The sequence below is a fragment of the Triturus cristatus genome, chromosome 3_2 (genome assembly GCF_964204655.1).
Source record: "Triturus cristatus chromosome 3_2, aTriCri1.1, whole genome shotgun sequence".
Lineage (NCBI taxonomy): Eukaryota > Metazoa > Chordata > Amphibia > Caudata > Salamandridae > Triturus > Triturus cristatus.
The window spans coordinates 620,433,819-620,458,376 of NC_140584.1; the positions used below are offsets into that span (position 1 = coordinate 620,433,819).

The window sequence follows — 24,558 nt, forward strand, 5'->3', positions numbered from 1 at the left end:
TCACATGGCGCTCACCCTTGGGGAAGGGTTCTTACAGTTAGTGAGGCACTCTCCTGGGAAATGCAGCTTTAGTATTCGTATGGAGAACTGCGGCTAGAGAGGGTACCGGGCTTATGTTAGGCTAAATTAGGGGCAACTTGTTCCATCGATAGAGTTGACCCCTCTTCACTCCCTTGCCAGGGTAAAGAAGAATTTAGGTCCCTCACCAGGAAACAGTTTGTGACAAGTAAAAAAAGAAAACGACAATATTTGAGAGGCAACGGGGCAACGGGGCGATTTAGAGTTGGCAGATGTCCCGTCCACCCCACTTAGATTTATAGTCATGTCACACTCTACACAGGGCAGACGAGACATCGGCCAATTTGTGACGGATATTCCACATCCGTCAAGTTCTGTGCAACCGCCATATTGGAAACGACTTGCATTATGTCACAGTGCTGTAGGAAGGTATTTTGTGTTAGTACCATAGTGCACCTATCCAAATGACAGGTATCTAGCCTGCATAAAGCCAAGGATGGTGACCCACAGGCTCTTTGACAAGAAGGATGTCACCCTGAGAGTGAAGAACACCATCAGAGGTCAAATCTTAGGGACTGAAATGATCTGCCTGGTGTAGCCCCACTACTGCAAGGCTCGGCTGTTGGCCATGTCTGCACACAGAGGGAAACAAGCATTTGCAATGCAATAGGTCTCGCATTTACAAGAGCTTAAGCTATTGTCATTTACAATGGCAATAGCTCTTGTAAATGTGAGACCTATTTCACTTTAAAGAAGTGGCTGCCATTGTCCGGTACTGCTTGAAAGTGAAAGCGCGCATGGCGAGGAAAGCACGTCGTGCCTGCAGTCGAGGAAACCCATCAAAGAAAAGAGTGCTTACAGACTAAATAGGACATACCGTGTTGCAACCGAAGTAAAAGGGCTAGTCGCCATGGAAGGTTGCAAATGCAGACAAGGCGGTACCAAGGAGGGACTAACAAGCCTAATAACAACTCGCAAGCCAGCGTTTACGAAGGACAATGACACAAGCCATTGACAAATATGGGCAGAGAGTGGGTGGGGCTTCAAAGCCATACTCCAATACTGCATGCCTCGCATCAGCGTATGCGCTGCCTAGGCTCGACCTAAAAAGAGGATGCGAAGAATAGGAATTACTGAAAGGATTTCAAATGGCAACTAAATGTAACTGCACCTTATTGTCCATAATATGCAAAGTTAACAAACCTCTCCTTTTCTCTTTCTCCTGTGAGGATCAAAGAGGTCCTGGCCAGAATGCACAGATGTAAAAAAAGTGATGCTTTAGGAATAGTGTAGAGCTGCAGACTTTATGTGAGGAACAAAAGTTTGGTTAAATAAAAAGGAACAGAACTGAGTGGACCCAATGCAGAACGCGCACATATTTGTGATCAAGCTGTGAAGAGTGACACTGCCTGTGGAGGCACTGATCATACATGAACTCTGGGCACATTGAAGCGGTCACCAAGGGCATTACCAACGACCTGAACGCGTACAACACACATTTGGAATCCCCTGGTATTATGTTATACCAACACGATGAACAGCATGATTTATGAAGAATCCACGTCGCTGACCCTGACTGTGGTGAGGCACCTCGTGCACGTTTACTGTACCCTTGCCAAAGACTATGCCGGGTGCATGGAAGTGGACTAGCAGTGCTTAGACACCCCAAAGTGTGACAAGTGGTTTACACTTTGGAGGCACTGCTGAGATTCCAACCCAAGAAACTTTAAAAAGACAGATACAAAGTTTCTATGTAAAAGTGAATATGAAAACAATTGAATGCCGAGAAAATTAGTTTAACCTTACATGACAAATGAAAAAAATATCAAGTGAAGAATAGAAAAGAGATATAGGGATAATTAACCTCGAGAAAATAGGGCTGAAATGGTACCATTATTTAATGATTTATGATAAATTGGATGATGAATATTTAGTGGATGTTACTATGGTTTATTAAAATATTCAGTGTCTACAAAAATGGCAGCAGTGCTGGAAGATAACTTAAAATGAACTAATTTCTATTACAGAAATGAAGGCTGTATTTGATAAGCAGTATAATCGATATGCCTTGTTCAGTAGCAACAGCTTACATGTGACCCTGTATTCCCATGCCAGTCCTTTTCTAGATTCATGCCAACAAGTGTTAGTAAAAGCCAACAAATAAGGAATTAAACCTTCCTTGCTGTTAAACAATTAAATGAAATTGTATGCTGAATCAACAGTGTTCTATTCAACTAGATGTTTGCCCCTGAAACAAGTTATGTTATGTTACTGTGACTTGTAGAGCGCTACAGCTGCCCCAGCAAGGGGGCGTTCCGGCGCTAAAACCAAAAAAGACTGACATAAGCAGATGGAACAGACACGGACTATGGTGCAGGGAAAAGCAGCGTCTTGATGGCCTTCCTGAATTCTAGTTACTAAGGCCACGAATATGCTCAGGTAGTGGGTTCCAAAGGATGGCCGCTCTACTACGAAAGGAGCGGCCACCAGCACAAACTCTTCGTGTCCGGGGAACCACCACCAAGTGCTGACCCTGTGAACGGAGATGTCGTGAGGGAACATATGGCAAGAGGGGGTTGGCCAAAATAGAGGGGGTGGTCAGTTTCAAAGCTTTGAAGGCAATACATAAGGCTTTACATTTAATACGCCTGGCAACAGGTAACCAATGAAGACGGCGAATGGCATAATCAAACCTGGGCAGTACAGACACCTGAATGATAACCTGAGACGTAGGTGCATCGAAGAAGCTCAACAGGGATCTAAGCCCCCTTAGGAGTCCCAAACAGGTTCCGGCCAATTTTTTTGTTTGGACTCGATAGTTAAGAGATGAGTCCAGCCAAACCCCTAGATCTTTCACTGTCTGCTTGGGAGAGGGGGCCCTGCCCAGACTATCTGGCCACCAGAGTTCACTCCACTGACCATGGTCCTTTCCCACTAACAATACCTTCGACTTGTTAGAATTCAGCTGGAGACAGTTGGTGGTCATCCACCCTGCCACTGCCGCAAGGTTGCCCTGAAATGTAAGGGCATCCTGCTTGGTGTTATTCAAGAGTGCCACCACCAACTGTGTATCGTCAGCATAGGAGACCATGGTCAGACCCCTGCTAATGGCTACTGCAGCCAGTGGTTGGACATGGATATTAAATAGCAGGGGGCTAAGGGAGGAACCCTGTGGCACCCCTTGTTTAACAGAGTGTTCGCTGGAGGCAAACGGGGGGGGCTGTTACCGAAAATGAACTCTCAGTGAGGAATGAGGCAAGCCACTCTAGGGCCAAGCCAGTAATTCCTGCTTCGTCCAGGCATCTCAGCAGTATGTCATGAGGCACAGTGTCAAACGCGGCGCTCAGATCCAACAGGATCAGCGCCGACGTTTGCCCTGCATCCAATGCTGACCAGAGATGTTCTGTCATGGCCAGGAGGGCGGACTCTGTGCTGTGACCAGGTCGAATGCCGTTCTGGGAGGGGTCAAGTATGTTATTCAAGGTCAGGAAATCCGACAGGAGGGAGTTCACATATGCCTCCATGATCTTTGGCACCAAAGGGAGAAATGAGATAGGGTGGTAGTTCTCTGATTTGGCCGGATCAAGTGCAGGTTTTTTAAGTAGGGGAATTACCTTGGCCTGTTTCCATGCCCTGGGCACGGTGGCCGTGGCCAGAGACCCGTTTATCACCTGACTCAGGGAGGGTAGGATTGTTGGCAGTACTTTCCTGAATTGGTCTGGTTTATGCGGATCGGCGGGGATCCTAACTTGATCCTACTGCAAAGTGCTAGCAACTGATCGACCGGGATTGGTGGAAAGGTATCTCGAGTATTAGCCTTTTGACAGCACCGTGCTGCCGGCACGATTCTGTGTGCAGCTGGAAAGGACCTGCACATGTCATCCACCTTTTTAACAAAAAAGGTGGCCAGGTCCTCACACTGCTCATTGGATTTAATAGTCGACCCAGTGATGGTCTGTCGGGTTTGCAGATTGGCAAGTATTGAAAAAGTGCTCTTAGATGGATTATCACTCTCGCGGATTTGATTGGTATAGAAAGCCGCTCGTGCCAAGTGTATGGCCTTGTGATACCTCTTAATTACTGCCCGACAGATATCCTTTGCAGCAGGACTAAAGTCTCTTCTCCATATCCGCTCCAGCCTCTTACATCCCTTATGCATATCGGCAAATTCATTCTTAAACCATAGGCGTGTTTTTGTTTTACGGTTGACAGGCCATTTCTTAGGGATTAGGCCATCTAACGGTTGGTTTATCCACTCAGAAAACACCCTATGTGCCTCGTTGGAGTCCTCTGGCAAACTCAGACAGGTGGTCAAGAGGCAGGCATCAAAATGCTCCCAGTTTAATTTGTGCCAGGGGCATTGGAGGGAGGTCGTCGGATCCTCAGCTGTATACTAGCCTGTGCACCAGAAATAGGCAATTTGCACCATTGACTTCAACAATGGTTTTAGGAGAAGTCTTAATTTGTTTCGATCTCACTTGAAAATGTTGGGATTTTAAGATAACTTGTATGAGTAGCTAAAAGCATGAATAGTAAGCGGCGGTTAGTTGGCAGACTTCTTCTGGCACAAGGCAGGTTTGCCACATTTCTCCATGTTTACTATCTTTAAACAGACACATCAGTGGAACTAGTTCGAGCTGTAAGCTGTGATTTGTAAAGCACCGAGGATCATGCTTTTCTAAAGACCCTTCGGGGGCTTGGATCCTGAAAGGCATTGATCTAGGTGGCTTGGTGCAGATTTCACCGACTGTTCAATTAAACATGGTTTTAAAAGCTTAAGAAAGGAGTTATAAACTCTGGATTATATAAATGATTGGAGAATAAAGCCTCAAATACCCAGTATCATGCATACTTTATTAAAACTACCTTCACAGCTACCTGAACAAACTACCTAGGCCAGTGCAGACAGGGGGCATGCGTATTTGTGTTCCATGCCAGATTTTTAGCTTACCCCATTTAGATAAATGTAGTTATCTTAAAAAGCTGGCATGGATCCGGCCCTCCAGGACTGACTCTGGAGAACCCTGGACTAGGACATATGCAAATCAGTCTTGACCCTTCTCCAATAGGCAAAGTCCAGCCCAAGCAGCCAGGTTAGGTCCTCCCTGAAATGGAACACAAGCAACCCAAGACCAGTTTTGCCCTGATTGGGGCTCTTTAGTTAGCTGCAGCTTTGTTACAGTGGCACAGTAAGTAAAGGACCCTTTTTGGGCAATTTTTGTATTCTACTACAAACTAAACTAGTCAACAGTGAAAAGAAATCTATATATTTATATGATATAACATTTATTATTTAGCTGTTCAATTCCAAGCCTGTCAAATTTGATGAACTAACTAAACACTTTTTTTCCCAAAATAAAGTGAAACTGCTCGTAAGCTCTGTGGTCTGTTTGCGTGTCCTTTTATCTGAAATCACAATGAGCCATGGTTGCCACTGGCCCTGCTTCCCCCAATTCCAAGAGGAGAGAATTGAGGAAGAGAATAGACTGGAATGAGGGAAAGAAAACACCTAGAGAAGGTTGCCAATCAGGAGTGCAGCCATTCGTCAAAAGGCACAGCCTATTCTGGTGGAATGGGGTCGGCTGGTGCTACACACTCATCGTCCTCTGCACATGGAGGACCAGTGGTAAGGATGCCAAATGAGGGAGACACCTCTTTCCTCAAACAGATTCACCAGGAAGCTGCAGAGTCAGTTCGTAGGAACAGCTATACAGATTCTATTTTTTAGGGTTGGTGTCCAGCTCAGAATGTTCTACTGTGGCTCTGTCAAGAAGGTGCATGGCTTAACATCAAGAAGGAAGAATGTAAATGTATGTCCCTCTTTCTGGATGTGATGTCCATCTTGAGAGATGCAATGTCCCTTTGGCTTGCCATGAAATGGAAGCAATCATTACAACGCAGTCATTATGACACACTACATTTACAACACAGTCATTACAACATAACTGCCTTTACATCACATGCCATTACAACACATGACATTACAACGCATGTCACTAACAACGCATGCCATTACATAGCATTATAAGGTAAGTAATGGGGAATAGTAATTTTTATCCCTACACTATCCAACATTTACTCTACTGTTGCACTCAGTGGAGTGGGAATAGTAATTTCTACCCCTAAGCTATCCAACACTTACCCTACTGTTGCACTCACTGGAGTGGGAATAGTAATTTCTACCCCTAAGCTATCCAACACTTACCCTACTGTTGCACTCACTGGAGTGGGAATAGTAATTTCTACCCCTAAGCTATCCAACACTTACCCTACTGTTGCACTCACTGGAGTGGGAATAGTAATTTCTACCCCTAAGCTATCCAACACTTACCCTACTGTTGCACTCACTGGAGTGTGAATAGTAATTTTTACCCCTACGCTATCCAGCTCTTTCCCTACTGCTGTCCTAAAAGTATTATGCGTTGTAATGGTATGCATTGTAATGGAATGCATCGTAATGAAATGCGTTGTAAATGTAGTTTCTAAAAATGCGTTGTGATGGCATGCGTTGTAAAATCATGCATTGTAATGGATGTTGCGATGTAAAAACCGCGTTGTAAAGGCGTGCGTTGTAAATGTTTGCATTATAGTGTCCTATTCGCCATGCTGTCCCTTTATGTAAGCGTGATCTTCACCCACCCCCCAGTAAGCCCCTTGCAAGGGTTGTGGTGTTCCTTTCATTGGTCAAGATCTTCTGGTCCACCACACTAGCTGACTGTGATGACTCTCTCACAAGCTGTGATGTCACTCCGCAAAGTGTCTCTCACTAGTTGGTGACATCCCAATGGCATGAGGTGAGGTCTCGCTCTCAAGCTGTGAGTCTGGCAGATTGGCAGCTGGGAGGTTTTCTGGGTATTTATACCCACGAGTAAGCCGCCAGGTGCTCCGGTTAATAGTGGGGTCCTCTTTACCCTTTATGATACATGGATGATAGGTTGCTGAATGTAGTTTGCCAATTTGAGAGATAGTGGGTGACATATGCAGGGTTCAAATATGTGTTTCAAGCAGGGTGCTTTTGAATGTTTAAACATTTTAAAACTCTAAGGAGGAAGGAGATTCGGGCTTACTCCTTTCCTTGATTTTTTAAAGACATGAATGATGCTCATAATTTACTCACATGTTGTATGTGTAATCTTTCCTGACATACTGAAAGGCACCCTGTAATTGTAATCAGGGACTAAGCCACATGTACAAGTCACAGAACGTTCTCAGGCTGCCCTCGATACACAGCATTTGTGTAAATATGGCTCCATTTCACAGCAAATAATATTGTTTTTTCTGCAGTTTTGCATCCGTAGAGTGCATGTTTTATCAAAAGGCTACTCAATGTTCCTAAATAACTGCATGAAAAATTTGACCTTGAATCAAAACTTCAGATTGTTGCCTCTTCTTTTTTGTTTGAGTGTCTCTTGCTGTACCTTCCATCCTCTGTATCTTTTTTCTGTCTAATCACTGCCTATGCTATTATGTGCATGTTTGCCTTAATATCTCTTGTATTTCTGCATATTGGCCCCCACCTCATCTCAAAGATCACAACATACATCCTTGGGTCAGCTTGCATAGAGAACCAGGAAATTGCTTGCTTTCATACACAACTATTAACAACTTTTTGGTCTTTCACAAACACACACTTATTTATGTGTGCCCAGGCCCTAATTCCACACTATTGAGCCCCTAATCTTTTTTGTCAGCAGCAAGTCAAATTTGTACCTTTACACTGGAAATATATATGTAGAAATAAGAATTGATGATAATTAGTTGTCGTCAAAATCGTTCTCTCCTTCCTCCCTCATCTGCTGGCCTTTGTAAGGATGCTATTTTCACAGTTCATCTATATGAAACAAAAAAAATATATGTGCCCTGCAATGCTGGTAAAACACGTATTCAATCTGCTTGCTGTCTGACTGCTGTAAATAAATGTGTTTTATATTGTAAAGGGTAGAACTCGAGCAGTCTTGCCTGGTACTCTGGCCGCCTTCGGAGGTCAGACTTCTTTGGCAAATTAAAAATTCAATGAAATATTTTATGAGTTTTTCTTTAAAAAGGCCTATGAGAACTCTATTTTGGTGCATTTAACACAAAAATGGTGCTGAAAATTGCACCAAAATACACCAATATTAAAACCTTTTCTCAGGGAGAATCCCCCCAGTTCCCTTCATAAAAGTTGGGTTTGCTCGCTTTGCTCACGCGAAATAATTCCTTCCTTGCCCTTATGCACCACCACTTTCAAATTCCACCAGCCGCCACTGGTACCCAGCCGCCACTGGTACCACTTTCAAATTCCACCAGCCGCCACGGGTGTGAGGTACATAAATGCAAATACAATACAAGGTCGATACGCATAAACCTTACAGGGTGTGGAAGTTTAGTGATACAGTTATCCGCACCTCCCCTTTTTTGGTCATTTGTTTCACGCAAGAACGGCTAGGCTTTTAATGATGTATAAAATTCTAGGTGACTTTCACTTCTGACAGTTACTGTGACAAAGATGTCTGAGCGCAATAATTAATATCGTCAATGTCAGAGGTTAATAGTTCATTAAGTACTCGTTTTTTTTCCATTACATCGTTTTTTCTTGTTCTGAATGCGGGACTTAGTGAAAGAAAATAAATCTGGGTGAGCTATTTAAATCAGACGCGATCTGCGGATCCCTGTTGGGATCTATCGTATTGTATGCAAATGTTTTTATCATCTTATAGTGCATTTCCTTAAATTGCCACTAGAGGACACCCGTGCATTGTCTATGGCCTGCCAAGAAGCCTGACATGACTGACAGCCAGGCCGTACTAATCATAAAGTGTTTTATGTGCCACTTGCTTGCACAGCCTTGCAACTTCGTAACAAATTACAGGTGTAAATAATATACCACTCAATGGCCCTAGTTTTTATTGACCTCTGAGAGATAAGCGGTATCCTCATTATTTTCATTGACTTGTTATGACTGCATTGTGTGGTGTTTCTGCACTGAATTACGAAAATTACAAAGAGGAATTCAAAAAAGCTAAACACGGGCACCGCGGCGGCCATATTGCGGTAACCACGCAGGGACTCTCCTGGTGCTGACCATTTTGCTGGTAAATGCGCAGTCAACAGTGAAAACAAAAGATTTTGTGTTAGGACAGTAAGGACACGAGAGTAGAATAAGAACACGTGCTTCTGTGACATCACATTCTATCAGTCCTTTCGCCCGCACCATATTTGCCCCAGTTACAGCAGCTCCATCGAAGCGAGGTGCGGAGTGCCCTTTGGAAAAGACCCGAGAACGACCACACGACCTCCTCAGCTATATTTAGTTTTGCTCGACGCTTGGGCGGCAAACCACGTGAGGCAGTTCTTGCCATCTATAGGGCGAAATCTCTAGCTTTAGCGATTTACGGTGCCGTTATCTGGGGGTACAAAAAAGCGGAGGGTGTACAAACCGTAGAATTTTTTTTTTCGCTCACTCCTCTCCGTCCCCCAGTCCTCCTCCACCTTCTTAATACACCAAGAATTGGGAATGGATTATGTTTCTGATCGTATTAGTCTGGCCCCTTTATTATTTTGGTTGAAAATATGGTTGAACCCTGAACTCTCTCTGAACCGACTGATTTTAAAAGACTGTATGGGTCTAGATAGAGCATTAGATATCCCGTGGCTCCTGTATATTAAGAAAACATTTTATAATCTAGGGCGCCCTGAGATCTATGACAACCCAGAAACAATTACTAAGGGGGATGATAACCAGATCAAAGCCCAATTCTTGAATTTAAGGTCTTTAGAGCGGGAGGGGGAGGAACTTAATAAAGTGTCTGTAAGGGCCCATTTTTTACTAATAACCTCACCCCAGATTGAGCCTTATTTTAAGATAGTCTCGAATTATTTTCACCGCTGGCTGTTGACTAGATTCCGTTTTCACATAATACATTTTAATCTAGGGTGCTTTCAAGGTTGGTGCAAACCAGAAGATGCTGCTCTCTGTAAATGCGATGACAGCTCAATCCAAGACACTGCGCACTTTATCCTATTCTGTAATCACTATACTGTAATTAGAGCAAAGTATATTTTACCATTGTTTCAAGGGAGAGGTTAAACCAGCACCGATGTACCTTCAATTACTTGACTCCCCATGGATCATTTTTAATATTGCTAACTTTTTGGTAACTGCGGTAAGGAAAAGGAAAAAACTTGATGCTGAGTCTGTATACTGTCGTTAGGGGAACATTTATTGGCTTGGTTGATCCTCTTATGAATCATTTTATACTGTATTTTGTAATGTTTTTACTTGTATGAATTATTATGATGTTCTTTTATGATTTTAATTAATCGATTAAAGTGGTTTTGACTGACTGACTGACCACACGACCAGACTTGAGCCCAGGCCTTTAAGTGAGAAAAAATAAAGGAGGGGTCCTTTAAAAGGGGCGTGGCGTATTTAGTTGTAGAATGGCATAAGCACAGAAACAACATTTCTGTGCTTCCTGTAGTGGTGTTTCTCTTAGATTTATGTTATTGCATCCAGATATATAACACAATAACTGACACACACCTGAAACCAGCCTGGACAGTTGGCTTAGTCGAGGGTTGTCTGTGTGCGCTCTGATGAGAGGCCCCGGACTGGATGACCATGCATTCTGAGGACCCTTGTGGTCCGCTGACAAGCACTGTGAGAGAGTCGCACTCCCTTGAGCCTGAACCCCAGAGCTCTCTTTCATGACTGTTATAAACACCTGGAGGCGACTCAGTTCAAATCATGCACTCACTATACAGGAGTAAAATGTTGAAAAAAACAACATCCAAGGAAGAGCTCATAGTATATTGGATTGCAAGATTCAGTAAAACATGTGATATAGAAATGGAAATAACATTTCTAACAAGCATTATCTAAGCATTTATATCATTAATTGTGCAAACATGGTTATTGTTTTTCCCATTAAAGTTGAGGGCGTGAATATAGGGCCTGATAGGGACCTGTTTCAATGTCTCTTCTAAAATGCTACCGGATCTGACTAGGGACTTGTATGACAAAGTGTGGTTTGTGAGGCCAGAAATTATTTTTTTCATTGGTAAGCCTGCCAGCTCCTTAAAAAGAAATTTTAACAAAAACCATGATAGAACAAGCATTGACAAAGCCAATAGACTAACAGCTAATTCCATACCCATTGGCTTTGCCAATGCTTTTTGATGTGCTGGCGGGCGGCCTCCTGCCTAAATGAGCACTAAAGAGAAACAATGAACTAGACATGATCACAACCGTAATTTTGAAAAGAACATTAACAATGAGTTTCACCTATCATAAAACACCTGCATCTTTCCCAAGGATTAAGGGGTAGCTGACACTATAAAAACTCATGACTACAGTTTAAAACAAAGAGGAATAGGTTTGGTTCCTGAATTTTAACAAGTGGTGTTTTACGGTGAGTAAAACAAACGTACTGAGTTTAAACTTAAGGGATAATGGTTTGGGGCACAGAACCTGATAAGAGTGGGTATGGGGTGCACCGGCAGCTTTGCGTGGGTCTCTCACTTCCTAAGCACCCTTTAGCCATGTTCATCAAACTATTTTATGACAATGCAATGGCGTCAGTGCTGTGATGTGAGTGAGAGATGGCTTACAACTGCAGCCCTTAATCAATCAATCAATCAGTCAGGGAGCTGTAAGCGCATTACTCACCCGTGGGGGTCTCAAGGCGCTGGGGGGAGGGGTCAGCAGTTCCGTTCAGTTGGAGAGCCAGGTCTTGAGAGTCTTTCTGAAGGGTGTTCGGGGAGGGGGCGCGTCTTAGCCCTTAGTGGTAAGTATCGCCCTATTTATTATCACCTGACCTTCTTAAGAAATCAGGCACCTCAATAAATTGAACGGGGGATGAAGATATTCTCTCCTGTTTTCTTCAGCTGCCCTATCCAGTCCTCCTCTGCTCACAGTCTGCAGGACATGTTTGCTAGCCACTCTCTGTCCTTGGCAAGCCCTGCCCCATCGAGGCACAGTTTGATCTCTAAGGATCAGATCTCTGTGTCTTAGATGCAAACTCTTTTCCAGCCCATCTCTTTCCCCACCAGGTGTGCCACCTGCTTGTGGCATCACCCCAGCTTTGAGCTGCCCCATACACGCCCCGTCTGCCCTCCCCTTTGTCCCAGATTTAGTTCTCCGAGGAACCTTTCGAGGACCCTTGGTCAGTCTTCCCCTGTGCACCATGGATGGGGTCTTCCACCCCCCTCATGTGTTTTCTCTGCACCACATTTTGTGCCCTTGGTTCTCTCCGGAGTGGAAGGATCTGATCGGGCGTTGCGTTGCGTTGCGTTGCTGCAGCTGGCGGTTCAAATGCACCTCAACCCCCACCAGCAGCGCACGCTATGCCAGACAAGTGCAGGCCGCCTCCGTGCACATGACTAGCAGCCTGCACCCTCTCCGTGACTCGTCTAATTGAATATTGATGAGCAGAGGGCTGGGGGGCTATTTTTATCAGTCCCACAGAAATGCAATTTTTTACATCGCTGCAAATAGCAAAGATCGGAACTGGGAACAGAGCAACGGGCGTAGGTGGGAAGATCCGTGTCTACAACCTGGATGATTTCTTGAGCTTGGGAGGAAGCAGCGGAAGCCACGGGCTCTGGCAGATGCCCACTCCCATGGCATGTGCCCTGCTGTCACTCAAGATCCACCCATTCTTGGCTTCAGCATGTGCGCCTGCTGCCTGCTGCGCTCCCATGACAGGCCCCTTTCTCTTCCCACTTGGCCTTCGCTCACATTGGGAGGTACACGAAGTCCTAGACATGATCGTCGTCATAAGCAATCTTCAACACGGCCCCCAGGTCACTTTTTGAACCTGCTGACCACTTAATCCAGTGACCTATCTGTGAACCTAAGCAGATATGCTTTGTACCCATCAGGTACCCTCTACCCCGGTGATCCATTCTCCTTCCGTATCTTTTTCTCTTGCAATGAGAAATCACATGCAGCCCACCCGCAGCATGTGGCAAAGCTGACCTGGAGGAAGAGGATGGAAGAAAACAAGATGGGTGCCAGGATTTGGGACAGCCCGGGTTTGAGCGGGAAATGGCTCGTTGGAAATCCAGAATAGTTTCCAATATATATTGCTATGTATGAAAGGCTGCTAAAGCTGTAGAAAGTTAATCGGGTTGTGGGGTGGTCAGCAGAAGGTTAATGTTCATAGTCAAAATCTAAAGGTCACCCCAGTAAGAGGTATGAAGGGCGGCTGGCAAGGCCAGGCCAGCTAATACCACATGCAGAGCTGCCACTGGGGTCAAAGTTCAAGGGCAAATGTCAAGGGACACCTCGCAATGTGATACTAAAACTGATTGACGAGGCTGGTCAGACAGTGATGTATGACAAACTTCAGAAGGCGTTCGAACACCCATCTGAGTCGGCAGGGTATGGATTGGATGTTGTCAACTTCACACTTGATTGAACTTTGAGATGGCCACCATCCTCTTGGTAGGTGTGATCAAAGGAAATCTGACGAAGAGTCTTCCACGCAGTTATTTTTTTCTATTTGGAATCATTTCAAATATTTTATCTTCCACTTTTGAAATCTTCAATAAACTGACGGGACCCCCTCACATGACATTCACCACCATAACTCCTGTCTATGTACTAATAGGTTGTTTTGCGAATTACCAATTTGTAGTGGGTCGCAGTTCGACCTACCTCATACAAATTAATGAGGGAGGTCGCAAATTGTGACCCACTAGGAATCGCAGCCATCACAGGGACAGCCGCCTGCTGAGGACCGCAGACCCCACATGCAGTGGCAATTTTCTAACGTGAGCATAGGGGCGTTGCCCCCTTACATGTTCAGGCCAAATTTAGTTTTCTTTACATCAGGATTTAATCAGCAGTGCATCATTTTAAAAATGTAAACAAAAAATAGCTGACACTGAAACACAGGATCCGATAACTGACTGGTAGCTGCATTCAACCCCCTTCCGTCACGCTTGCTCCCTTAAGGCTTGTGAATGTGATTATTTATGCGCATGTGCAGACTTGCCATCCTTCTACACAGAACATTTGCTGGGCTTACGATCCCACTGCCCTGTGGACTGTGAGGTCATCAGCTCGGCATATCTCAATGGCCCGGATGATCTCCACCCAATTCTCAGGCCCTGCAGCCACTAGGGACAGTGGCTTAGCAAGACCTTTTGCCACCCATGGCGGCTGCTGAGTTTGCCACCCACGGTCACATGTAAGCACAGGGGGGGTGCCGGTGATTCCTGACCTTGCCACTGCCGACGGCTGCAGGTAAGAGCGGAAGGGGGCCGCCCCCAAAACTTGTGCCACCTGAGGCCAACCACACCCCTCGCCACCCTTTTGTTACTACGCCACTGGCTAGGGGCTTTACATCAATCAGGGAGTGGATATCATGGTTAACACTCCCTTTGACAACTCGTCCCAGAGTGGGGTGGAATCTGTGATCTTCACAGACTCCACCCCACCCTGTGACAAGCTGTCATAGGGTGGGGATAGAGGCTGCAGGCAGTGGCGTAGCAAGGTCAGGTGGTACCCGGTGCGGAACATTTCTTGTCACCCCTGGCTTGGCAAAATGGCAAAAATATGTGTTTTAAACAAATATTTTTGCCATTTTGTCACCCCCTCTCAGTGATTTCTTGTCACTCCCGGCTTGACAAAATGGCAAAAATATGTATTTCAAACACATATTTTTGCCATTTTGTCACCCCCCTCAGTGATGACATCCGGGGCAGGCTCCACCCACCGCACCCCCTTCCTACGCCTCTGCAAAACTCTCAAATCTTCTGGTCTTTGTATCATAAGAAGCAAGCTCACAGAGCTGTACAGTAAGGTAAGTGCTGGTGAGCAATGCTGGAGTGGGGGTAAAGGGTTTTTTCAAATAAAACAAGTGGGCAGGGGCAGTGGAGGTGATCTACATGGATACCTGGCCTGACCCAAAACTTATTTACAGAAGTTTGTTTTAGCAGCGGGTTTATAAACGGATTCTCAAAGTCCTCATGAGTACTCTGCGGATACAGAAGGTTCATGTTGCGCAGTCTCCCTGCCAAATTATTTCACTTCATAGGGGCCGGTGATTTTGGGACCAGGGATCGAACTGTGCTTAGAGTTAAAGAATGACAAAGCTGACGAGAACATTCAGGCGCACTCAGTTTTAGTGGCGTAGCAAGAGTGGGGGTCTGCCCGGGCTGCACGAGATTTGGGGGCAGTAGCCTCCCCTGCCCTTACCTTGCGTCTCGGGGCGGCAATCACCACCCCCCCTCTTCAATCAGCTGCCGAGGGGCGGTAAATTGAAAAAATCTCACCAGCAAACCCCATACTCCCCCGTGCACTTTGATGCGGCCGCTGCGGGGCGGCAAACACGGGGACTGCCACGTGCAGCCAAAGTGATTGCTACGCCACTGGAGATTTGGCATTTAAAGCAACCCTAAGGGGCCGATTCCGGTCTCGCTTGGACGGGCTCCGAACGCGATCCGGCCGGAAAAAGTACGAGCCGTATGCGTGTTTTCTGTCCGACCCATACAGCTGTACGAGCGAGCAAGTACGATGCGAGCAGCTGGAAATTCACCGACTGAATCGTTTCCGGGTCCCAACCACTCCGTACATCTCGTCCGTAAGCAAACCGTGACATGCAATGGAGGCGATTTACGACTGAGCCAGTACGATGCACAATTCGGACAGCCACATCGAGTTGGAGCCTCTGACACGTAAACGCTTCGGGAAGTGGTCTTCAGGGGTCCGCGTCGGACCCCCTTTCACCCGTAGCATTACGAGTCGATCACAGGGGGAGACCCAGGGGTCTCCCCAACACAGGCATGTATGGTGTGGATGGTACTGACGCGTGCCCACTGTAGGGGGGGCCCTTGTGCGAGATGTACCCATTCAGTCAATGGGAGCCCATGTACGCGTCATACGACCGGATCCCATTGACTTCTATGGGAGTCTGACCCAACCGAGTCCGGCAGCATGTGGCTGCATCGTACTCACCCAGTCGGACTGCAGGAGTCCGGCTCGGTTGGAAAACACTCCGGATCCGGCTCGGTTGCAGAGCTTTCCGACCCAGATCGGAATCAGCCCCTTAGTGTTATAGTTTTACCAGACTCGAACAGTCCCAATACATTGTACATTTCACAACAAATTGCGACACCACCTTCAGCTTTTCAGCCAAGCATTTAAAATCACACCGGTTGTTCCATGTGTTAGAGTTCGAGCCACAAACCCTAAGATCTCGGCTGTCCGCGTTTGCATTATAGCAACTGCAAGCTTAAGGGATTTTTTTGGGGACGATTTTAATTTTCGCTGTGAATTAGAGGATTGTATTTTGACACATAGAAAAATGAGTAAATCATTCACTATAAAATTCCAATTCCCTTGATGCGCTATACAGCAGGTAACAGACACCACAGTGGGAAATCAGATGGAATAACACTAACACTCAGCTATGCTTGCCATGCGAAGACTGACAATAAATAAATAACGTGACAATTCTTGTTGAACAGCACTGAAACATTGTGCTTCCTCTTCCAGCAACCCCCCACAGTGCCTTGACAGACCACCTAGCAGCACTGTGCTAATTTGATTACCAGCCCTGTGGCCTAGTTTATTCTGTTTAGGCATCATGGAAAGCAATACTCGGATTAGAGCAGTCACAGTGTATTGTGCTTTTACATCACAAACAGCCCTGCAGCACTGAGCTTCATCATTGTGAAATCTGGTATTTACAATGCTTAGAAAGGGCAATAAAGTGTAGCATTAAGGGCCAGTAGAAAAACTGAAAAATGAAGAAAAAAAATTACCATACCGGAGCCTGCCTCTCCTCTGTCCTTCTTGCTCACGCAGAAACAGGAAGCACCCAGGTTTCCAGCCTCCTCTAGCCAATCATGACCCTGCTGATAGAGCCTGGTGGGGAACATGCACTGTGTGCAGGACTGTTTGGCCGGCCCAAGACGGCCGGCCAAGCAGTCATGCGCACTTGGGGAGTGCCACCACTCCTCCCCTGCTCTTTAGGCAGCCCATCCCGCCCCGCCCCACACCTGGAGATCTGCTAGGGAAAAATAAAATGATGATAACCTGGCGTTATTATCATTTTTTATTCTTGTAGGGTGATGCTTCTCAGCCTAAGTGGAGGAGCCGCCACTCTTAAGCCCTGCATAGACACAAGTTATTATTATTCAGCTAGACTGTCACGGAGCATCAAGTCTGCCCAAACTTTTTGACATTGAAATTTCCAACCATTGGGCTTCATCGTAAAAAACAGCCACTGAACCCCGTGCTTTTCCTGTTAGCGACACCCAAGCAGCACTAGGCTGTCGTGTGAAGGGCAGGACTCCATCCCCGAGCCTTCTTACCTGTCATTTCTTACGTTATGGAATAGGAGTATTTCCCATTACAAACACCACCACAGAAATGGCTTTTCTCAAGAGTAGGACAACATCATACAACTTCTCTCGAGAAAGAGCAGGTCAGCCATTTACCAGCCTATTCTGTGGCACTATCCACATATCGCAAAGTGGCCCAGGGTGATAAATGACAATTTCAGCGAGTTGGGGCTTCAGACAAGGAACATATTGTATTTTGTGATTTGTACTTTAACTCTCCCCATTGTATGGGCTGGACTTCAAGTCCCAGGAGGCAACTTGTGTTAGCCACAAAGTCAAGACAGGTTGATGATATCAGGTCTACTGGATGTGCCCCCCTGCTTGCAAATGTGTGCAGAATCCTCCTACTTATTTATATTTTCTTCTTGTACTGCACACAAATGGAAACTGCACATTAATATACTCCCTCGCCTGTGCACTTCTGAGCAATGGAATTATAGCGGAATAACATTAAATGAGTTTTCTTTCATTTCTTGTGTGATTTTATTTAAATGATTCTCAATTTCTCATGTGTTTACTTTTCAAGAGGGGAGATACCAACCGCAAACCCTCCTGCCATCTGCACACATCCCAATGGAGGAATTTTCTTAAATATTTTTAGAGATCTTCTAGAAGACTATTGCTTTTTAGTCATTGTATTTAAAAGAAGACTGTGTTGGAAAGTTTACAGTGTTATCTCATTTTTAGAAACAATTAATTCTCGTAGGCTGCATCTCCACCCACCACAAAAGACCCACCACAACATGCCCCATAACTTTTAGACTTCACAACGTGCCCCTGCCACTATGCCTGTGATTGCTTTTAAATAAATGTTTTTTTTCTTCTTTAAATGCAACCAGCTTTCCTTAAAGGAAATCTTAAAACAAAAAAAAAATAAACATATAATTTTTATTTTTTAACATTCACAAAGGGGGACAGGACCCCGCAGGGGCCTCTTGCCCTTTGCAAACGGGTTACCACCTCCTTTGAGGTGTCAGTAAAATATTACCCCATTTTGGTTGCAAAACATTAATACATACAACTATGATTCGGAATTTGGTGGTGACACCCCAAAAACACCCTTACCAAGTCCCGAATCGCTATTTGGTCGCAAACCCAAATATCAAGTTACTGCATCACAATTTGGTGTTTGTACATTTAAAAAATATGTTTTTATGGGGCCATTTGCGGCCTCAAAAATGTTACATGTGGGCCCAAGCTTTGCAAGTGTCTCTACTGCAGAAGCTATGCTCAGCTCTTGTAAACGGGAAGTATCTTATGCATACTTGGGCTATTTTACGTTGCTTGACCCATGTGCATGGTAGTTTACTGCAATCAGGCGAGTGATCTTCCCATGTGGGTGGACTCTAGCTGTTATGCCTATATGCGCTGTGTTTATTGTTGGTGATATCTGGTCTCTCTGTCTAGTCTTTTTCTGCCACTTCAGATCCATGGTGCACACCTCAGTGGAGATCTTTCTTTATTGCACCTCCATCTTCTGAATGTCTCTTTCACTTACCATGAGCATTTCACTGGTGAGAGAGTTCACCAGATCTGACACTGATGAGCGAGCGTCCGGCTTCCGGTCCGAATCCTCCTGCTGCGTCTGCCCTGGGACACCTGTTGTGCTCATTTTCCCGCCACTAGGCATCCTGGAGGAAGAGAAGGAAGCAGTCAGTAATGGCGCGACTATCAACCACCCTATCAGGACACAGAAGCCCCGGGCTGTCCAGACACTCCAGACAAGCACATTTTAGCCAATGGCCTTAGTGTGACAAACAATATATTCCACTGGGCACCTGTCAAGTGTTAAAAAAAAACGCTGGACTTGAGTTGTTTCATATAAAGTTAATGGCTTATGCAGGAAATACAATAGACATCAACGAATAAATGGTGGGATCGTGTGAGTCATCTAAATTTATATGTAAAGTATTATAGGTTGGATGAGTCTGACAAGCTGGCACGAGTTACCTATTACAAATCTTAATCTACAAGGATATCAAAACGGCGCATTACATCTTTCTGCGAACAGGTGGGATTTCGCAAGCGTGTTTGTTGTTTAAATAAAACACAGGCTTTTTGGATGTATGACTGAGAAAAGACAGTCAGAGGCATAGATAGCGAGGTGTGAGAAGGGGGGCGGTCCGCCCCAGGCTGCACAAGTTTTGGGGGGCAGCCTCCACCCCGCTCTTGCATGCGACTGTCGCGGGGCAGCAAACGCAGGAATCGTCAGCACCCCTCAGCTCTAACATGCGACCACCGCGGGGCGGCAAACGCAGGGACCGCCACGGGCGGCCAAAGGTCTAGCTACGTCACTGAATAAGTTGCACCGTTTCCTTTTTCGGTGTGGCTCTAAAGCCCGCCAGTTACAAATGGACTGTATGTTTTCCATACGAAAAGCTGGGAGTGGACTCGATATATAATGAGAATTAATTAACAATTCTGATTTAAGGATTACAAACATGCAATTTCCTCTGGCGACAAAGCTGGGGACCGCACCTGCCGGTCATCTTTTGGCCATGCTTGCGACCACGCCCCTCTTCCTTGATTGGGCCCTGTGAGCCCAAACACCTTGGTCACTCGCTGGCCTTATCTTTGGCACGCTCTCGCGCCCTGCTGCTGTCGTGCCCTTTGTCTGCCACCCGCACGGGGAATTAGCTGCCCTCCCTCTAGGGCTGGCTGCGCCTCCCGGCCGGAGGTAGTAAGGCTTCTTCCGCCCTCTCTTTGGAGGCTAATGTCTAAAATACACAACCTACCCAACTCACAGAAGGCCTGTGTTCTGAGTGGCCCGGTAATGCAGATGGTACCAGTCATTTGTTGCCACCAGGGTACGTGCGCAGCCTTGCAGGTGTGACTCCTTCCGCTAGGCCTGGATTTTTTAGGAAAGGGCGTTTTGAAAGTTAGGACTTTGCAGCCCATCTTAGAATGGTAAAAGAGGCGCACAAATCTCGGAATGCAACGTTCTGTTGGCTAACAAGTAACTGTCTGAAGGTGCCACCATGACATGGGGCCACTGGCATCAACGTCTCTGCGTCATGCCTGCCTGCCTGCCGTTCGAGACAGCTCTCTTCCAGCCTCCAGGAGCTGGCGCTGCTCAGGTGTGCCTCGCTTCTGTCAGTCACAGAGGCTGACAGATTCACAACAAAACTTGGAAGATATTGCACCAGGTTGGGCCCCTGTGGGAGGCAAATAGAAGTGGAGTCAGCCTCGTTTTCGGATGCCAGATTCGCCCACGCACGCCAAACACCACGTTTCCAGTCCAATGTTTTCATTCAGCAGAGCGGAGCGCTCCGGGGACGGCGGTGTTTGTTCTCTTCGATGAAAGCAAGTGCATGAATACACCTTCAGTAACAATTTGTAAAAGAAATTCAGAGGGCTGGATACACTGTGGTGGGCATGCGGGGACCAATCTGCCAGCCCTACATGTCATGACAGGGGAGCAGATGGCTCTTTGTCGCAGGGCATGACGTTTCCGGTCCTTGGCTTTACTTTCACATTTCGCTGTTTTCCGGCGTGTTGCTCCAATTAGTTCCACAGAACTAAACAAAGACTCTGAAAGCCCAGGGCGGGAAAGGTGTTGTCCCGATGACGCGGCCTCATGCAGTCATGCGTGTTCGACATGGAAGTGATTGATTCTGTCACACCCTGGGTGATTGCGGAAGCCGCGGCCTTTCAAGGATCCATCAGAGAGAACCCCCCAGGCCCGGCTCCAGGAAATTTTAGTAGGGTGGGCCAAGGGTGCATTTGGGTGGGCCACTGCGGGCCCAATTTGTCGCTTCTTGTGGTAGCCTACAAGCCCTAGAGTACATCATATCTACTTGCAAACAGTCACCATGATACAATGGATCAGTTCTGTGTGAATACAGAGCATGTGGGGGCATATCAACAAGGGATTTACCTCTGCTTTTTTGGCTTTAAAAGCCAAAAAAGCAGAGATAAAACTAGCGCCCTATCAACAACAGGGTGCTAACATGCAAATTTGCATGTTAGCACCCTTTTACTCTACGCTTCCCCTTGCATCTCTAATGAGATGCAAAGGGGGCGTTCCAGAGTAAAATAATAGGAGAAATGTCGCTAAGCGACATTTCTCCTATTATCAAGAATGTCGCTAACCCTGTTAGAGACAAAAAAAGCAGCGCTAACCGCGGTTAACGCTGCTTTTTTACGTCTGGTATTTTTCTGACTTAGCCATGATATCCTATGGAAGGAGGATATCATGGCTAAGTTTGTCTGTCCCTATCAACAAGGTAACGTGTGATTATCGCTGGGTTTCCAGCGATAATCTCACGTTAGCCTGTTAGCGTGTAGATTTTTATCGCTATTGAGATAAGCGTTGCTAATAGCACGCTATCTCAGCGATAAAAATTCACGCTAGCCGGCGATAATTATCCTCACGCTAAGAGCGCTGAGCGATAATTATCGCCGGTTGTTGTTGATATGCCCCGTGGAGAGTTATTTGAAAGTAAAAGCAATGTCTGGACTTAAGTGCAAAGCCTCAAATTCCAACAGGCCAGGCTTCAAGACAAGTACTTCTAGGCCCGATAATCCACTTTTCTACCATCCCTCTCCTCTGCACCTTATCTCACAGCCGACTATGGGCAACAGCCCCATATCAGCCACCATCCAGCTCTACTTTCATTATTCCTGTAAAAACATTGAATATAGCGGTAAATATATTTATCACGCACTTTAAAATATGTTCCACAGTTGCCCTAATGACATGACTGCTAATTAAATAAAAACAGAAAGGCCATGACAGGGCTGGTTTTAGCGCTAGTGCAAAAGTCTTTTTTGGCGCCCCACCAATGACCTCTTTTTCCGCAGACACCATTACTACCACCCTCCACCAGTGCCCTTCATCTCTCGGTAGCCCCCTCTCATATGCATTTCATTTGTTGTATAGCGCTACTCATATCAGTGTAGGGTGTCACAGTACTTTACATCACACACACATTATACAGAGACAATGAACCATACAAGTATGTAAATCAGTCTATAGGGAATGTCACATGAACCAATGAGGATTACAAGGTGTAGGAATTACATGTCATCCATACTGGTGAGAAGTATATTTTAAGAGGGTTTGGACAGGGGAAGCACAAACTCAGGATTTAAAGCATACCCCAGTGGTTGGGGGTTGGCTTTACTGATAAAAATGTATATCAGCCCAAACTCTTTTTAGCAACATTAAAATAATGAAAGACTGTGGAATTTCTAACTATTTAATAACACAAAAAACGTGAAGTTCTAACTATACCATTCATGTTTGTATGCAGCTCTTTGATGACAGTTCATAGGTCACTGTCCTATGTTAGGATTGTAACTTCTGAACGGCAAATAACACAAGAATCTCTGTGACAAAGGCAGTAACCCACTGAGCTATCTAAATAAAATACAGCTTATCTGCATTTCAAAACTACCAACAGGCAAAGGACTGCTCTATAGCAGGATCATTAATCACCAGTTCTCTGGACATCTTTTAATGTTGTCTTGCATCCATGGCCATGATAATGATAAAAACAATTTAAATGAAGCATACACAAAGTATGTGCCTTGCTGGGCCTGTGCAGATTTAAAAAATAAAAACAAATAGTAATACATTCTCTTACCTACTCCTTGTGTCACAGCCTGATCTGATAAGCAGCTGCAGGAGTCAGGAAAGGTGAATCAGAATAAACAATCTTCTTTTCTCCAATGCTGAACAGAAATGGAAATATCCACACAGCACAGGACGGTGGGCAAAAGTTACTCGATGCCAAATAAAGAATTTGTTCCCTTCGCCATGCCCCTATTGTACTTGCACAACACAGCCCACCTTTTTAAAAGGAGTTGGGTGATTGGGAATGGCTGTGAGAGAGTCCAGGCCCCATCACACAACTCCCAGAATAGGAAGAAACACAACGTTCTGAGGAACGTTTTAAATGAAAGTGCCCATTTTCTATTGGCCTTCATGTCCTCACTGCGAGGGCCAAGGATCATGTTTGGGTGGGCCAGGCTCATGTTTGGGAGGTCCTGGCCCACCCGGACCACCCTCTAGAACCGGGCCTGGAACCCCCTCCCCCTACCTGGAGACACGTCGCGTCGTAATCATCTCCATCCCCGAGATACAATTCTCAAGATACTGGGGCATATTTACAAGCTGGCGATAAAAAATTATCGCCGCTTTTGCGGCCTTTTTCGGCCAAAAAGCGGCGATAATTTTATCGCCTAATCAGCAAGGCCACGCTAACGCGTGAAACCTTGCTTTAGAGTGGGGATTCCTAACACCCAGCTTTGCATCTCTAATGAGATGCAAAGTGGGCATTCCTGACCTAACATGACAGGAGAAATGTCGCTAAGCGACATTTCTCCTATCATCAAGCCCCACGCTATGAAGCATAGCGTTAGGAAAAGTAGCGATAACCCCTGTTATCGCTACTTTCCTTACGCCTGCTTCAGGGCTGACTTAGCCATGATATCCTATGGAAGGTGGATATCATGGCTACGTTTGTGAGTACCTATCAGCAAGCTAACGCCACACTACGTGAGATTATCGCTGGGTTTCCAGCGATAATCTCACGTTAGGCAGTTAGCGGTAGGATTTTTATCGCTGAGGAGATAAGCGTTGCTAATAGCACGCTATCTCAGCGATAACCACGTTACCCGGCGATAATTATCCTCACGCTAAGAGCGCTGAGCGATAATTATCGCCGGTTGTTGCTGATATGCCCCACTATTCTCCTGTTACCGCCAGGGCCCCCTAAATTGGTTTGACCGGGACAGCGCCTTAGGCGGAAATAAAATGTGTGCTTATTGTTTGGGGGGGCAGGAGGTGTGAGGAAGTTGGAAAAGGGCAAGGGGGTGATGCAGGGCCAAACATGACGCTGAGGTGCATCAAGGGCTGATTACAAAGTCTTTTACAGGATGCAATTAAGACCAAGAGGAATGGACGAGCTGCTGTTTTCATGACATTGAGTCAGGCAGGTCCCATGGGGGGGGTCAATGGTGTGGAGAGGGGTAAAATTGGCACCCTGATCTTTGGCTCAGCTCGCCCATGCCTGAGGCTGGCCCTGCCTCTCCACCTTCACCCCTGACCTCGGCAGCTGGTGACATAGCACTTATCTTTTTATGACACAGTTCACTCTGAAATCCCAATTTCACACATTGCTCGTTTTAAAACTCAGAATGTTTAAAGAGAGAAAAAATAACACACAACCGCACCCCTGCTTCAAACGCCCTGGTGTG

At 45.8% G+C, this 24,558-nt stretch overlaps 1 protein-coding gene across 5 annotated transcripts in view; it reads right to left on the reverse strand.

Moving 5' to 3' along the window:
• Positions 1-24,558, reverse strand: part of SYT7 (synaptotagmin 7) — an 807,051-nt gene that overhangs the window by 142,049 nt on the left and 640,444 nt on the right. For all 5 annotated transcript variants that reach the window (XM_085648533.1, XM_085648532.1, XM_085648534.1 and 2 more), the window contains one exon: positions 18,854-18,986. In XM_085648533.1, coding sequence (XP_085504659.1) covers positions 18,854-18,986 — 133 coding nt within the window. The remainder of the gene's footprint in view (positions 1-18,853; positions 18,987-24,558) is intronic.